Source organism: Pipistrellus kuhlii, unplaced genomic scaffold (genome assembly GCF_014108245.1).
Source record: "Pipistrellus kuhlii isolate mPipKuh1 unplaced genomic scaffold, mPipKuh1.p scaffold_m20_p_1, whole genome shotgun sequence".
Classification (NCBI taxonomy): Eukaryota; Metazoa; Chordata; class Mammalia; order Chiroptera; family Vespertilionidae; genus Pipistrellus; species Pipistrellus kuhlii.
In genome coordinates this window covers 37636668-37654007 of record NW_023425404.1, presented here as the reverse complement: position 1 = coordinate 37654007, position 17340 = coordinate 37636668, and the positions used below count along the sequence as shown (strand labels likewise).

General features: G+C 36.2%; 2 protein-coding genes across 7 annotated transcripts in view; both read right to left on the bottom strand.

Annotated features, from left to right (window-relative positions):
* ICE2 (interactor of little elongation complex ELL subunit 2) overlaps positions 1–15646 on the bottom strand; it is a 75864-nt gene extending 60218 nt beyond the window's left edge. The window contains exon 1 of one of the 2 annotated variants that reach the window (XM_036440098.2): positions 15534–15646. The gene's annotated coding sequence lies outside the window, so the exon portion shown is untranslated. Of the gene's footprint in view, positions 124–15533 lie in introns of those variants that run through there. The other variant, XM_045581979.1, reaches the window with a different exon arrangement.
* RORA (RAR related orphan receptor A) overlaps positions 5123–17340 on the bottom strand; it is a 707884-nt gene continuing 695666 nt past the window's right edge. For 3 of the 5 annotated variants that reach the window (XM_045581995.1, XM_036440111.2, XM_036440116.2), the window contains 3 exons: positions 16564–16674; positions 15534–15646; positions 14163–14520 (listed from right to left, as the gene is read on the bottom strand). In XM_045581995.1, coding sequence (XP_045437951.1) covers positions 14356–14520; positions 15534–15646; positions 16564–16674 — 389 coding nt within the window. In that variant the 3' untranslated portion in view covers positions 14163–14355. Of the gene's footprint in view, positions 14521–15533; positions 15647–16563; positions 16675–17340 lie in introns of all 5 variants that reach the window. The other 2 variants (XM_036440114.2, XM_045581987.1) reach the window with 1 other exon arrangement.

Genomic DNA, 17340 nt, shown 5'->3' with positions numbered 1-17340 from the left:
CTCGCGGTCGAACCGCTGCAGCCCTGGCGGCCGTGTCCCCCACTCCACACACACTGCAGCGCACGCCCTGGGAAGGCCTTATTTAAAGAACGTAGCCACGACACCGCGGCCAGGCGTGGTAACGTCACGCGACGCAAAGGGCGGGGCCGTGCGCCTGGAGTAGTTCAGCTGGAAACTGCGGACAGGGCTGGCCTGGTGGGCGGGGCTGGTCGGCCTGGTGGGCGGAGCCGGCCTGGTGGGCGGGGCTGGGGTTGAGGGAGGTTCTAAAAGATCCTCCACCTCCTGGAGGGTGACAAGTTAGGAGGACCAGTGGCATATATAGCATTGAAGAGGTCCCAACAGACTCATCTTGTGATCTTAGCCCACTGTCTTAACTTTCCTAACCCTGACACCTCATCAGTAAAATGGAGTTACTTAGTGGGGTTTTTGAAAGGATTAAGTAGAATAAGAGATTAACTGTGCTCAGCAACAGGACCTGGCACATAGTAGTGGCTCCTCCACTCCATGCCTATCCCAGTTTAGATGTCAGTTTCCACCTAGTTTGTTGTGTGTGTGTGTGTGTGTGTGTGTGTGTGTATGTGTGTGTTTCATGCATTAAGGAAAGGCTTATTGAGCACTACTAATTTATAATTTGTGCTTGGTGCTGGGTACATCTAGGACTAAGACCAAATACCAGTTTTGCCAAGAGCTTTTGATGGTTGAGAATCTAAGATATTCACATTATACAATTATAAAACAAAAATAGAGAGGGATAAGCAATATAAGAAAGTTATATAGAAAAGGTGTGAGTACAGAGAGGGAGACCAAAGGCTGCTTCGAATAGCTGAAGACATGTATGAGTACTTATATGTCAGCTACCACATTGGGCCCTAGACATACCAGTTCATTTGAAGATTTTGAAGTATGAAGATGATGGGAAAAAGCATTCTAGACAGAGACAGCACAAGGAGTTACATAACCGTATTGCATGAACAGAGTCCAGTTTGTGTGCTATCAGGAAACTGTGTTCTAAATCTTAGGATGATTTATGATATTCAAGGTATGTTAACATAAAAATTATACTTACATTAAACATATCCCTTGAATGTAAGAACCCTGAGGTAGTTTATTTTTTGAAGAGTAGTAGAGAAGAATTTGGAAAGATAGGTTGAGATCAGACTACAGAAGCTTTTATAAGCCAAAGTATAGGTTTTTACTTTAGGTTTTTACTTTATTGTATAAGAAATAGAACACTGGCAGGAGAGGGAAGCTTATAAGCAGAGGAATGACTCAATTAGATATAAGTTTCAGGACAGTTTAATCTGGCAAGGTATTGAATGAGTTGTAGGGAAGAGGCTGGTTAGGAGACAGTGCTTGTGAATACTTGCAGATCATCTGGTGCAATGATGCCTAGCACTCTGCAGGTAGGTAGTAGTCCTTATTAGGTGTGATATGAGTGGCGTGTGCTGGGACAGAGATGGACATCCAGGCAATGTGTGGAAGTTAATGTGTTGGGTACTATCTCATAAGGCACACAGGCAGAGAGAGCTGGGAGTACAGTCCTACTCTTTAGCAACTGCTCAAGGACTTGCTCCAGAAATCTTTAAGCGCTCATGCTGCTGGGATGCACCAGCCCACAATCCTGTGCTATGGTAACATCTCCAGATAGGGCCTGTGTTAAGGTTCTAGATTATCATCAGACAGTCTGCTCTGGTTTCTTGTATCTTGAGTTCCCGTGGTTGCGAGATATCACCCAGAATCAGAATTTTTAGAGCCAGGAGGAACGTTGGAGATTATCTAGCCCAACCCTCTTGTTTTCCTGATAAGGAAACTGAAGCTCAGATTGTCAAGTGACTTTTCTAGCATTGCTGATCAGTGATAAAGTACTAAAAATCAGGCTCCATATCTTTTGCTACTACAATATATTAAATAGAGGCATCTCTTCCTTTAGGCTCTGTATTGTAAAACAGAAGCAGTTTAGTGAATTTTTGGAGTTCACCATAGATGGATTTTGATCTCAATTTCCTGATATTGGCAGTATGATCCTAAATATGCTGTGTCTCCTCTTTGAGCCCAATGAGAGGAGACAGTAATAGCTCACCTGCAGGATTGTAGTGGGATTAGAAGTAATGTGTAAATGAGTAAAAATGCCAAAAATAATATGTAAAGAATAAATGTTAAACAAGTAGTAGCTATTAGTATATACTTTTCCTGCCCCCCTCCCAAACCCACAATGCAGTGAAGGTGGCATTGAAAACAAATGATTATAATACAAATTAGAAAATATAAACACAGACATTACAGAAGATCCTATGGGAACACAATGAAGAAGAAACGCTTTTTGACTGAGACACTTTAGAGATATGTCAGAGAAGTCTGATTTGGGTCTTGAAGGATGAGTGGAGTGTTCTGGGTAGAGAAGGGACTGTGCATTTTCAAAGTGAAAAACCACAGAAGTGTGAAACAGCATGTTCTGAGGAAGAGGAAAAGCTATTGCCTTGTGTGTGTGTGTGTGGAGGGGGGTGGGGATGAAGATCATTGGAGGAGAAGGCCTTCATGCCATGCTAGAGAATTTGTGCTTTTGGACTTTATTCCCTGGTGTGAGTGAGTGTGTGTATGTGTGTGTGTGTGTGTGTGTGTGAGAGTGTGTAGAGAGAGAGAGAGAGAGAGAGAGAGAGAGAGAGAGAGAGAGAGAGAGAGAGAGAGACAGAGAGAGAGAATGTTTTATTGAGGTGTAATCTACCTACTGTAAAGTTCACTCATTTTGTGTTATTCAGTAATTTTTTAGTAAGTATAGGGAGTTTTGCAATGATCAACATTACCAAGTTTGGAGCATTTCCATTACATTATCCTGGAAAATCATTTGTGTCCATTTACAATTAATTATTCTTCCCACCCTCAACCCCAGACAAGCACTAATCTCCTTTCTATCTCTATAGGTTTGCCTTTTTCTGGATATTTCATATAAATCAAATCATATGTAGTCTTTTGCATCTGTATTCTTTTCTTAGCAGGGTATTTTGGGGATCATCCATATTGTAGCAGTATCAGTAGTCATGTAGCTGAGTTGTAGCCCATTTATGGATATGCCTCATTTTCTTTATCCATTTGACAGTTGGTAGACATTAGGTGGTTTGCACTTTTTGGCTGTTATGAGTAATGTTGCTGTGAACATTTGTAAACAAGTCTTTGTGAACTTTGTGTTTTCATTTCTCTTGGGTTAAGATACCTAGGAGTGGAATTGTTGGGTTGTATGTAAATTTATGTTTTTTGTTTTTTTTAAGACACTGTCAAACAGTTTTCCAAAGTGACTGTACTCTTTGATTCTTTGGAATTTTAAACAGAAGAAAGATTTGGGTGTCCATATCTGCTAAACTGAGAAACCCCAGAAGTTGAATGAGATGCCAGTTTAAGTTTGAAATAATTTATGAACAGTAGGTACCTATTTTAAGTTTATAAACATTTCATAGGACCAAAATTTTACATAGAAAAGAATGCAAGCATCTAGCTAAGTAAGGTTATCATAATTGTTACTGGATGTGAATTTCTTCTTGTGGATGAAACCAAGACAGAGAAATGTGCCAGGTCATTTGCTGCTCGGCACACCAGTGGTTGGCCTTCCCAGCACACGGGGATGATTCTATTTTCTCACAGGCCTGGCATGAGAAGCAGGCCTGCTTAGCACCAGTCCATTTGATCCAAATGCACATTAGAAGCAGAAGTCTACTATTATGTTAAGGGGCTAGACTGATCTTGCCCCATGAAACAAAGCTTAGCAGTAGAAGTAGCGCTAAGACATGTGTGGTCTTACTGACCAGTCTATGATTATTTCTTTGGCTTGATCTCCAAGAGTTTAATAATGACCTGATTTGTTTTCTTTATCTAATTCTCCCACAAGATCAGTATAAGCAGAACTATAAGAAGTCCCTCTTAAGCTCCTGTGTAAGAACCCTTTTGGAAGTGGAGCAAGCTAATCTATGGTGAGAGGTAAGAGTAAATCATGTATCAGAAGGAGCTAGGCATGAGTTTGGCCAAAGGCCTAGAGGTGACAGATTTCATATATTGAACTTCACTATTTCCATTTACTCTCAATTTTCCAAGATGCTGGAAGGTGGTGAATATTTATAATTATATGGAATTAATTTGACAGTGTACAAATAGTTCACACACACAATGTCATTCTCTCCCTTCTCTGAGGCAGCTAGAAATAAAGGCAAGATTAGGAACTATTTGTTGCATGCGACAATTTTGGGAATCAACTCATTTATTTTACTGAGTGTAAGAGACACTTAGGTATTGTAGTGTGTGAGTGTGTGTGTGTGTGTGTGTGTGTGTGTGTGTGTAGAAAAATGCTGACTTAGTTGCCTTTATCCTGATTTCAGAATATTGTATAATTTAAATGTCCTTGATGTTACTTTAAAAATAATTTATGTTGAGGTTTTTTGCATTGTTATAAAAGGGTGATACTTAGCTGATATTAAATTTATTGGTTCCCTCCTATATCATCTACTCAGGAGGAAGGATGGGGCTGGAGGAGGCAAGGCTAGCCTAAGTAAAGTAACATTTTTAGTCTTTGGCATCATTAAAATCTTTGGCAGCATTTCTGATGTTACATCTTAAAGATTTCTGAAGCAAAGATGACAAAGAATTGTATGCATCCAGGAGTTCTCCCCTCCTACTCTCAGAGCAGGTGTCGCTAGTCAGTCAGGACCCCTTATCCTCTGAGACAGGAAGTAGCCTCAGAAAGCTCTATCAGTCATTAGACATTAGCTCACAAGTGAAAACTTCTTTGCCTTCTCTGATCAAAAAGGTAGTTTGATCCTTGTACATGCTTTCTCTCTGCAAAATGGAAATGAATTGTTTTTTTCTTTTAAATTATAGATCAGTGCATCTCAAACTTTAGTATGAATCACCTGAGGATCTTGTAAAAATGCAGATTCTGATCTGGTAGTTCTGGGGTGGTGCATGGGAATTTGCATTTCTAATACGGTCAAGGTCACACAGGTGATGCCAGGGTTACTGATCTGTCCACACATTTTGAGTAGCAAGCTCTATTAGACTGTTCTCTGGAGACAAGCTGTAAGCTAGAAAACGATGTATAATGTAACTCAATAAGCAAAAAAGAAGAAAAACAAGACAAGTGTTCCATTAGAAGCTGAAGTTTTATTATAGGATAATAGTACATAAAGCACATCTAAAATTGATGTGTTCAATGCACTTTTAATAAAGGTAATGTAATATTAAAGGTAGAGTTTCTAAGTACAATATAACAACATTCATATTAGAATGAAAATCGGAGTATTTAAAAGACAACATTAAATCTCTCTTTTTTTTACAGCTTTGTATTTACAAAATGAATCAAAATATCTTTTTAAATTCAGGACACAATAAAATAACAAACAGCAGGAAATAAGCAGACTACTATAAGAGTGAATTGAAAAGAAAACCCAATGTATGTGAAAAGTTGGATGATCTTCTAATAAAGATCATTAGCAAAGTTTTAGTACAATACTATTTTTAGGATACCCAGAAATGGCTTGCATTTTTAGTGTGGCAGAAAAGGATTTTTTACGTACTGTACACAAAACAGACAGATATATTTATAGGTACAGTATTACTGTTTCCAAACTTGCACGTATATTTACAGAAGGCTGAGTTTGTTACTCACGAGTTTTGTGAAATTTGTGTGCTTAATCCCCAAGACCTACACACAATTAGAATCAGCATTTCATGTGGTCTTTTTTTAAATGTGGGTCTAATACTTGGTTGTAGAAGAAAGTATTAATTATAGGCTTGGCATACCTTACAAATTTACTGTGACACCCCAGAAAAAGAATTTGGATTGGGACACACTCATTGTTTCTTAATAATGATCAAATGCTGGCATGTGCTGGCCATTGTACAGACACAAAGAAATATAATCTCTATTTCCAGGAAGCTTAGGATACTGAGTGGTGCTTTAAAAAAAAAAAATTTTTCCATCTCTTTCTAAGTGAAGCAGTAAGGAATGACATGACTTGTAGTAAAAGAGATTTCTCCTTAAACTGTAGCCAATTCACTTTACAAGGTTAACTATTAGCATCAGCTTTCATTAACCACATGATTGCATTTGTAATTAAGTTAACAGCAACTCTTCCATAAAAATGGAAGCTGTCTAAATTGTGGGTAAATATGCAGTGCGTGGAAGCCAATAACCATGGCTTGAGAATTTATCACCTTCAATTACAAAAAGTGCAGTAAACAGAAACATTTGCTCTATATTTATAAATTGCTCAAAAATTTTTGCTAAAGATCTTACAAATTCAGTAATATTACAGAACAATTCTAATCAATATTTAATAAGGTTAATTACATCCTTAGTTAGATATTTGATATACTTGGATTTTTAACAATGCCAATAGGTCTTGGGAGAATAGGTTGAAAGAGTTTAAACTCATGATTAAATGATGACTTTAAACATGAAGGCCCTTCACTCAGTTCATAGAACTGGCTGAGGTCATAATTAAAATAGAACATCCTTTGTTGAATTAGCTCCATTGGGCCATGTTCTGACATGACAGTGGATGTCTTCAGAACTCTCATGGTTCAGGTAGGAGGGGAAAGGGTTATTCCGCCATCAAGCCATGAAGGATATTTTATATAAATGCCTATTATCTATAATAGGAGCTAAGTACACAACCCTGTCAGGTGTCAATAATATAATTCCTTAGTAAGAAGGAAAAAAAAAAAGGATTACTCCATTAAACTAGAGTGTTTCTTTAGGATCTTGAAGGCCTGGCAAATTATTTTTCAGCTTAGGAGATATGGTATAAAGCCAAGTAGTAAACATAAAGTCAATGCTAATAAGTTTTCATATATTCATATTTATAAACAAATTCACCCTATTGATGTCAAATATCCATACTAAGGAAGTAATTTTATCCTAATTAAATACACTCTAGAATAATTTATATAATGATAGTATGTATTTAAAGAGAAAAGCATGTCCCAAATCCAGCACTCTGATACAGCTGCCAGTTGGGCATAGGTAGATATATAATATATATATGTATATATATATACAAATATATAGTTATACTCAGTGAAATTAACAAGACCCAAAGGTGGTATTGTCTAGGAATAAAAGGTTGTTGTTTTTTTTTGTTTTTTTTGTTCACAAAAGTAACTTATCTAGCACCACACATCAGAAAAACACAAAAATAGCACACTCTAGTTCTAAACAGCTATGTCTAAAATAGATTATATAGTAAAACCAGTATTATACAGCATATTGTGGATTTGATAAACAGATAAATATTTGCACTGAGTAGGCTGTTTATAATATAACATTTTCTTATCTATACAGAATGAAAGCCAAAAAGTTAACTGTATAGAGATGTGCAGAACAACATTAAATATTATGACTCAAAAGCAGTGGTGAAGGTAAATTTGAAAGAAGAGTAAGAGAGAAAATGTTTACAGGCCATTACAAGTTCTTAAGTTAACAGTAAATAAAGAATCAATTGCTCGAGTTGAAGAAAGCAGTAAACAAGAGATTGCATTTACATGCAGATGTCTAAAATTTGTATTTTTTTTAAGTCTATGCACAAAAGTCATTTGTTTTATTGCTTGACATTCAGTTATGGCTAGATATTTAATCTATTTTTTTTGTACTTTGGAAACAAGAATATTGTTAAAGGTGCCATAAAAATGGACAACATTGAAAACGGTTTGCAAATAAACCACCTAACACTGCAGTTCTTTATACATATTAAAAGCCTTGTCTGGGGTTTGTCATATGTTAAATATATTTAAACTGGGAAAATATGTTGTAGCTTGAAGCCTCCCATTGGCCCAAACATCCAATACAAAAACACATCTCCACAAAAGGAGCAGGCAGACAATACAGGGACATTTAAAGAAGCAGCCAGCTAATGTCCTAATGTATAAAAATTTACCACTGTTTTATGTGAGATTTCAAACAATTGTGGATAGAAGAGAATGTCTGATTCAGGAAAGTGTGTACAGTACATATGAATTTTTTTTTCATGTGTGTGAAATCATATTCACTATATGCTCAAGAATGATCTGCATTTACATATGTAATCTGCTCACTGATGACCAAGTTCCCAGAAATAGTATTCATCCACATTGAAGTGATAATGAATGAGAAAGGAATCACACATGAACACTGGAGAAATTTTATCAATAGTTGCTCTTAGAGAACAACATAATGGCATGTGCAGCATGTCAAAGCTGAGAGCGAGCTATCTTTCATTAGTTTTTAGAAGAAAAATAAGAAAAGAAGTGTGATATAGCTAGTGTGGTAAACATACTAAATGTAAACAGCAAACACGGATTCTCTAAGCATCCATTTAAAACATTCATATTCACTTTCTTAACACAAGACTCCATTTTATGTTTCACTGCTGAAAAAACATTTCTCTTAGGATTCACTAGGCTGTCACTCATTTATAAATAAATAAATAAATGACTGAATGTATTTATTGCTTGAAGTTCTGAGGGTTTGCTTAAATGTGAAGATCTGCCACCCCCACCCCCTTCTGAGATATTTCCTTAGTATGAAACCAGGGAGCCTGACAAAACTGACCCAGGAGTGAAACCAATTGCTTTGTAAAGCCATTGCTTGTTAGCCTTCTCATCTCTTAAGGATAAACAATCATAGGAAGGTCTCTTTAAAGAAGTCTGGTGGAACTCTTTGCTAATACTAGTGTTTAGGGATAGTATGGTAGACTATTAGAAATAGATCAAGATTTAATGTTGCAATTGCCTTTCTGAGCACATAATCTGATCTATTGTATGAAGTTGTTTTTATGGGGTTCTGTTAGGTCATCCCTTTATAAGAAGTGGCAATCAAATGCTAGAATATGTAAAACTATCAATAATGTGTGTGTATATGTATATATATTTACATATATGTATGAATATGTGTATACATATATGAGAGAGATTTCTGCCCATTTCCTTGGTATTTATTTTAAAAAAAAACAAGATAAAAGCTTCCTTTTCATCTAAATGACATAAAGAACATGTGCAAAAAACATGAAAAGTTTCTCCAAATTATACTCTTGTGTGGTCTTAAAAAAAAAAAAAATCCAATGTGTCTTCCAAGTGTGAAATGGAAGAATCAAAGGCAACAATTACCCTAAGGTTCACTGCCTTTATGGAAAGCAATATATTAAAATACGAGAACAAAGCTGTATTTAAAAAAATGTAAAATGTGACCCTAAAAACTGGCTCATGCTATTGTTACCAAGTGGGTTTTGTTTATCTTTAAACATTATCTCTTGTATTTCTTCGACAGATTAAAAACTACAAATGTGAAGTAGGGAGTTTTTTTGGTTTGCTTCTAGAGGTGAGCACAGAGAAATTAGTAGTTGTTTGCTATTATAAAAAAACGTATTTTACCTTTTATCTCTCTCACGTCACTGATAGGCAGGACCCTTATCTCCTTTGTTTTAAACATTTGTATCCATATTATGTGGAATTGGAGTAGTTTTTAATATATTGTAGAAGGCTATACATATTTTTATCATAAGTATTTTAACTATTTGAGAAACGGTAAATGGAGTATGCAGGGTTGTCCTCTGAATGATGCTCTCTGTTGGTGGATGACCTGCTCATTTATCTTTTGAACACACTGGCATAACTTCCCACAGTCCTGGAAGTTACTCAGTGTTTTTAAGTACACAAGACTGAAGAGCACACGTTTTGAACTCAACAAAATGAGATGATAGTGACGTTTACACACATGCAGTTAGTTCTACACAGTTCACTGTGCCTTGGAGGGATAGCATTATCGTGATTATTCATAATAAAAAACACAATTTGTCCCAGTAGTACTGGCCACCCTGTTTTAAAGAGTTTTAGAAGATCCCTGAGCACATTGTTTCTGACTCTTAACCCCAACTCCAAAATGATAGGGCTTCCTATTGTTGATATCAAGATGGATTGTCATTCACAGTAAGTCAATCATAAGGTGCTTATGTACCCTTTTTTTGTTTGTTTGTTTGTCACCAATCAGCACAAAGAACTGTCAGAAAATAACTTTTTTATTATTAGTATCTTAATAGCACTGGAAGGACACATGATTTGAACAATCAATGTTGGAAACAGTGGCTTTAGGATTATTATCTGGCTGCCCCTCAACAATAACAAGTGATTCAGTCGACATTCCTTAGCCAAAAATAAAAAGAAACAACAATAACAACTGTACAAATATGTATTTTTCCCTGAGGGATCAAGGTACACCCGCGAGTGCTCTATGTACATATTGCACTAGAGAGGAATGAAGAACATGTGCAAAAAAGCAACGATGAGAGAAGCTTACATCCTACTTAAACCTTTTCATTAAAGATTTTACTAGGTTGTTTTGCATTTTGGAATGTCGGAACACGAACAGCTATTCCTTAGTCTAAAACTAAAAACACATATCTCTACTATGGCACATTCAATGAAATAAAAAGTTTCCCAAAGACAGATAGACAAATTCCATCAAGAAAATAATACAAAGTTTGTTTGTTTGTATGTTTTTTTTTTAGAAAATTACATTACTTTCTTTCTTTGTTTCACATTACAAAATCTTTTTTTTTCTTTACACAAATCACATTTTATTGCAGGAATATTTCAAGTGCCATCAAATATTTATAGAAGGGTTAAAAAAATAGAAGTCTCTCTAAAGTGGTCCAGACAAGGCTTTGTATAGAATAAATCTTTTTATTCCCATCTTCTAGTTTTTTTGATTTAAGTATTTTGAATACATTTTCTTTTCCATTGACACGTAGTAGCCTAGAAGCGGTCTGACACACATCATACACAAAAACCACACACACACACACACACACACACACACACACACACACACTCACTCCCTCCTCTCTTGACCCTCAGCCTACCCTTATACGCTCACAGACATCTGGGTATCCACACTATAAAGAACAACCAAACTTAGAAGCAGTGTCTTAAGTCATGTTTTCCTTAAGTTAGGAAGGGTGAATTAGGATGCTGAATACTTAAAAATTTTTTTTAAAAAATCTATAGCTTTAACGTAAATTAGGATGCTGAACACTTAAAAACAAACAAACAAAAAAAAAAACAACCCATAGCTTTAACACAATTTTCAAACTGTCCCAAAAAAAGCACTTTCATCTGCATTTTTGATTTCATTGTGACCAAAGCCAGTTTCTTCACAATAGAATGCAACCATTTGGACACCATTGGAACCGATGACATTGGGACTCTGTACAAAAGCCTCATTTAGCTGATGTAAAACATTGTATAAAAGGCCTTACAGCAGCTGTGATGACAATGACGTGATTCCAATAATCAAAAGACTGTTTAAGTTTAGGGAGTTTTAGAAGAACTATTACGGATAATTTTCTGGATCACCAGTTTGTATCATCACACAGGTGTTTCTATAAGAAGGAAGAAAATGCAAATGCAAAGTTTTTCACATTCTTTTCAATACGTCAGATTTTTTCAGCTGAATTTATTGTTTAACTTCAGATCCCAACTTTGATCCAAATAATAGTCAGTTGTTCCCTCCCGTCACCGAACATGCCTCTGCGATCCTCCTGTTCCTACCCTGTAGAAGTATTTTGCTCTTAAAGTCCACACCTGCTTTTCTTTCTCAAAGATCTAGTAGCAGCATCGTGTCAACGTATGTTGGTTTACTCTAAAAGCACTGTCACCATGGTGTGACTATTACTGTGATTAGAGCATAATTTTTATTTTTTTATTTTTTGCATTCTGTACATGCAAAATCCTTTATGGGAAAAAGAATTTCTTTTAAGTTCAACATTATGTTCTCTCTCACCCCTAGAGAAGTTCAACGAACTCTTTTCATTTCATAAATGGACACTGGAATTAGGTTTAGTTGCTCTTTAATGCGCTAGCACCTGAGGCTGGTCATATTCAGAAAGCTTTGGTTAAAAAGAAGTTAATATACTTTAATAAAATCACCCCCAAATTTAGTGAATCAGAACGACAAAAATACAAAGAAAACAAAACCAAACCAAAATAAAAATACACCATTTCTCCCCAAAGGAGAAACAATAGGAGAAACACAGACAAATAAATAACTGAACTAAGCTTGATAACTTTTTTCAGAGTATAAATACTATTGCTCTTTAAAGGAACTATGCTTATTTAAATTAAAAATTTGATTTAACCCCTCCTGCCCAAATATAAATACTATATGCTTATAGTTAACCTCTCTATATAAACACTCATAAAGTTTTATATGCTTGTAAGAAATTTAAGTAAATAATATTCTCGTCTTCTATTTATGGTTAAACCCTTACTATATTTTTGGGGGGGGAACAAAAGTTAGATGTCATTTAGGCTTCATACACACTTCTGTGTGAATAATTCCTTCTCCTTTTCCAAGTCCCCCAGGAAGCAAGTCAGGAAGTCAGCGGAGGTCTGAGCAGAGTGGAGGGCTCCAGGAAGCCTGCGCTGGGATCTAGCCTGACACCAGGAGCCACCGTCCCCAAGGAGAGTCAGGAGGGCCCTGGGGGCCCAGGAGACACTTTCTCCACTCTAAAGGGCTTCCTGGACACCCCGCCTTCGCACGATGGGAGGGTGTTCCCTTTCCTGAACAAACACGGCCTGTGATGGCAGACCAGAAGGTTGACTCTTCTTAACGGGAGTGGGACTCAAATCATCATCTCAATGCCTACAATCCCAAAGGTCACTTATTTTTAAAATATGCTCACTTGTGTGTCAGACAGTTTCTTCTCCCTTCCCCCACTGGGAATTATTTTTAAAAATCCACGAAATTTAAAAACAAAAACAAAAACCAAAACCCTCACTATTTCTCACCTGAACACCAAAGCCAAACAATCTTCTAAATATTTTATGAAATAAATTACAGTCCACAGTTTTCTAGCAACGATAAATACAAAAGTACATGTTTGCAGTTAGCACTGACTTCACTTTAAAGGCTTAAAATATTTAATATTTAAATAATAGAAGCTAATTCAACATGGTATGCCTCCCTCACCCTCTCACTCATTGTCTGTGAAATATGGAGAGCCATGTTCTAGAATTATAGCATCTAGAGGCAGCGAGTCTAGAAATAGTTCACTCTGAGATCCACCCTTACTGTTCCTAGATTATACCAAGAACATACTCTTCACAGAGGAAATGCTTTATGTCCTCATGTGGGGAGTGTGTGTTTGCTCCACATATAAATCTTTGGGTCCTTCTTATAATCAAAGCTAGATTTCCAATAAACTATTCTGGTTACTGATTTGTTCTCAAAGCATACGAATTCCAAGTTGAGGCTGAGTCTACATAACTACTGAATTGTATAAAACGAGCCTCCCCTCCCCTGCCTCCTGTAGGTTGCATTTAGAAAAGCTTTTTTTTTAAAAAAAATAATATGCATGACGGTATAAGTCCACAGCGCCAATCTCAATCATTCAACTTTGTATGAAGCATAAACACATCTATCCTTAAACTTACCCAAATGCAAGGTGAAATTTAGGGGGAGTTCAGTTTCTAATTCCAAATTCACACGTAAAAAAATAATAATCCAACATTGTGATTTCTAGATATGACCAGCCAGTCTTTTGAAAGTAATTTTGTAAACAGCAGCATAAATACCTCCCGACGTACCTTCCAAGCCTTCTCAGTTAAACTTGTGTTTCTGGTGCACATGCGACACGACAGTGAACACGCTAGCATTTAATTTAAAGAAAAAGGTGCAAAATGAAAGTGCCTTATCAATTCAACAGGAAAAGCTACACCAGTAACTACATTTTATATTAATTAAAACAATATATAAACAATATCTCTTTTAGCTATATATAGTCTTCATGCCCATTTACCCTGTAATATATTATAATGCTATTGTTGCTAGTGCTATGGACCCTTTACGTGCCATCCTGCCGACTGGCAATAATCGGTGAAAAAAAAAAATAAAAACTTCCTTCATGAGACAAAGAGCAAGTTGTGCAAAGTAATGCCGCAACCTCCGCTATGCACACCGGTCACCGATTATTGCTGAACTCTCTTGTCGCTAACAGGTTGGTGACTCTGCAGAAAGTCTGTGGGCAGTGAGCTACGAGAAAAGGAAATCCTCCAACTTTAGTACCCTCCTTCTGTTGTAAACAGAGGTCAATGATCAAGAAGTCGAGACAGAAAAAGGGTCCATATCTGTAGGCATAATGGAAATCATATGCATGAGAAAAACAAGTTCAACTTTTATTTGTTTTCATTGTTTCCCCTCCTTTGCCTGACCCCGATCACCAAAAGATGTGCAGTTGTGTTGGCGCTCCAGGTCTGTGCAGGGCCATATAAAGTGTCTCGGTTAATATTTTTTTTTTTTCATGTTTGTACTTCAGACATTCTAGAAGTGCTTAGGTGATACGTTTACCCATCAATTTGCATCGCTGGCTCAAATTCTGAAGTGAACAACTCCTTGTATAACGGAGGAAAATGAAGTCGCACAATGTCTGGATATATTGCTTTAAATGCCATTAGCTTTTCTGTATGTCGTCCACATAAGGCTCTTAATGTAGACACCTTGCATATTAACTGTAAGGTGGAAGAAAGGGCAAGTTGTCAGGGGAGAACAGGCATCAGAATAAAAATTCAGGGAATCTGGATGATCTTTACAACACTGTTTATAATGGCGAAATGCACTTAAAGCAACTTAAATGGCTAGTAATAGAGGATTGGTAAAAATAAATGGGGATAGAGTTATATCATAGAACATCAGGCATACATTAAACTCTAATGACAATGAATTTCTTCTCGAGAAAGAGTATCAAAAACAAAGCAACCATTAACCCCCAACTTCTGCTCCCTGACCTAACCTAGCTATCAGAAGAAAATAGAAAGTAAGTATTAATAAGTAAGTAAATAAATAAACAAGAAGAAAAAAAAACACACACTTTCAAATCATCCTCTGGAACAACAAAACACATAAAATAATCTAAGAAGGGGCTGATTTTTCTAAGACCAAATACATACTCCTGGCTCCAGCACTGAAGAACATTAGCATATTTTAAACTGACATCTTAATTATGCTTTTATTGTGAAATATAATAATTAGCAAAAATGAAACCTTGTGCTTTGAATACAACGTAGTAATGGCAAATTGATGAAGAAAATACGAAAGTCATTTATGGTTGATGATGAGTTTAATGGAAATTGAACTAATATCAGAATATAAGGTTATGCTGGGTAATTGTTTTAGTACTTCATAATTTTCTCTTTAAACATTCAAAGATTCTCTAATTTCTATCACTGCAGACATTAACTCTGCTTTGTGTTCAACTCTGAAGGACTAGGAAGAGGATTTCCAGAATATATTAATTGTTAAAAAAATTCTACTACATTATTTCCCATTACTTTAGGGCTCTTTATAAGCAATGATAATAAATAGAATTTAACCTGAAGTTTGGCCCAACAGAACTTCTTTGAAATGGAGATATTTATTCCTTTCAGTGGCCTGTTGCTTACTGATACTTTTGGGGGCTGGTCAGATGACCTACAAAGGCAAGGGGTAATTCAAGTTATGCCAACTGGAAACTGTTGGTTCTCACCTTTGTTAGTATTCCGTCTTCTCGGTGATTCTTCTGTAGGACATGTTGAAGAGCTAGTTGGATTTTCTGTTGCAGTTTTTCAATTTTTACCTTTTCCTGCAGCCATGAGCGATCTGTACATGAGAAATGATACCCCTTAGTGTTCCACCAACATGGTGCCAGATACCCAATTTCTCCTGACTCTTGGACCCAGAGTATCATACCACAAAGCAGAGTTAGAGACTAGCAGGCCAGTTTCACTATTCTTTCAAAATACTGTATATTCCTAAGGGAGTGGAAAACTGGCCTATGACAGGTATAAAGGGTATTAAAGATTTCCATTCTTATTGGTATTAAAGGAAGGGAGGGTTATCCCCTTCCAAAAAAGGTAGCAATTTAAACCTAAGGTCATATATATGCAAGTACAATTAAATCACTATGGCCCTTCAAGCCTTTCTGAGAATAACATTTCTGAATGAAATATTCATAGCAATTCTGCTAGCCTTTCTGGAAATTATGGAAACAACCTTACAAGGCAACTAAAACTGTCAAAAGAATTCCAGATGACTTAAAAGTTGGTAATTTAGGATGAATTTTTTATGTGTAAGAATTCGAAGAATTAGAAGATAGTAAACTGATGATCTCTAAGAGGCAGTGCTGGTGAAGGGTAAAACATGGATTAAATGCACATAAACTTGTAGATGACATCCAAGTGGATTCCAGGGAAAAGTTGGATGTTATCTTAGAGACTGATATTAAGAAGGGCAACCTGACTCCACCACACTATTTCTCTTGGTGTCAGGAGGTTAATTGTGGACTGGGTTTTACTCAATTCTCATTTCTTAAGATTTTATCAGAATGGCACGAGTCTTCTTGAAAGGCAGATGTATGTGTGTGTGTGGGAAGGTTGTTATTTGAAAAAGTTAAAAACAGACTTAATAAGTGAGGCAGCCTCTGGCAGCCTCTCGAATATTCTAAAAGTTATGGACCTTGTAAAAAGTCTTTACCTGGACAATTTTTAAACCATTTTATTTTTATTTGGTTATGTTACCTGCTGACATCAGTACAAATGCAGAAAATAATGCAATTTCATCTTCCGTCAGGTGCATAGAACATAAACTCTTCCCAAATTCAAATACAAAGCTAATAAAGTCTTCACAACCTGCCAACATTAAAATACAGAGAGTTTAGGATTTTGGTTATCCTAGGAAAAAATATGAAAGAAGGTAAAAAGAGATTGTGGTAATATTTCTACAGTTTAAGAGTTTGAAATCTTAGAAGAAATATCTCTTTAGCCAACACCACATCACTACCCCACCATCCCTACCATCATCATCATTATATCACCATTCAAATCAATTAGAGTAAACTTGTGTTGAATATTTCCTATGTTAGATACTGCTCTAAGAAATTTCTCTGGGTTTCCTACTATTTCACAGCAGCCCTATTAAGGACGTATTATTTTTATTATCCCCATGTTAGAGGTGAAAAAAATCAAAGTTGGAGAGGAAAGTGATGTACCTAATGTTATACAGATAGGAAGTAACAACCTGAGATTCTAAGTCAGGGTGCCTGACTTCAGAGCTCACACTCTTAACTAACAGAGTTTAACAGCTACAATCTTACTGAAATGTGTGAAAACCTCTCATTTTGATGTTTGTCTTTATTTCCTCTAAATACTAACAAATGACATTATAGTGGAAAAATCATTGTAACTGGTACAGAACTGAAATTATAGAATGTGAAAGTCCTATAAAAAAAAAAATGATCCATTTCCCAAAAACTGGTTAAGTTTGGTGTCTATTTTTTCAGATTTGCACATTATATT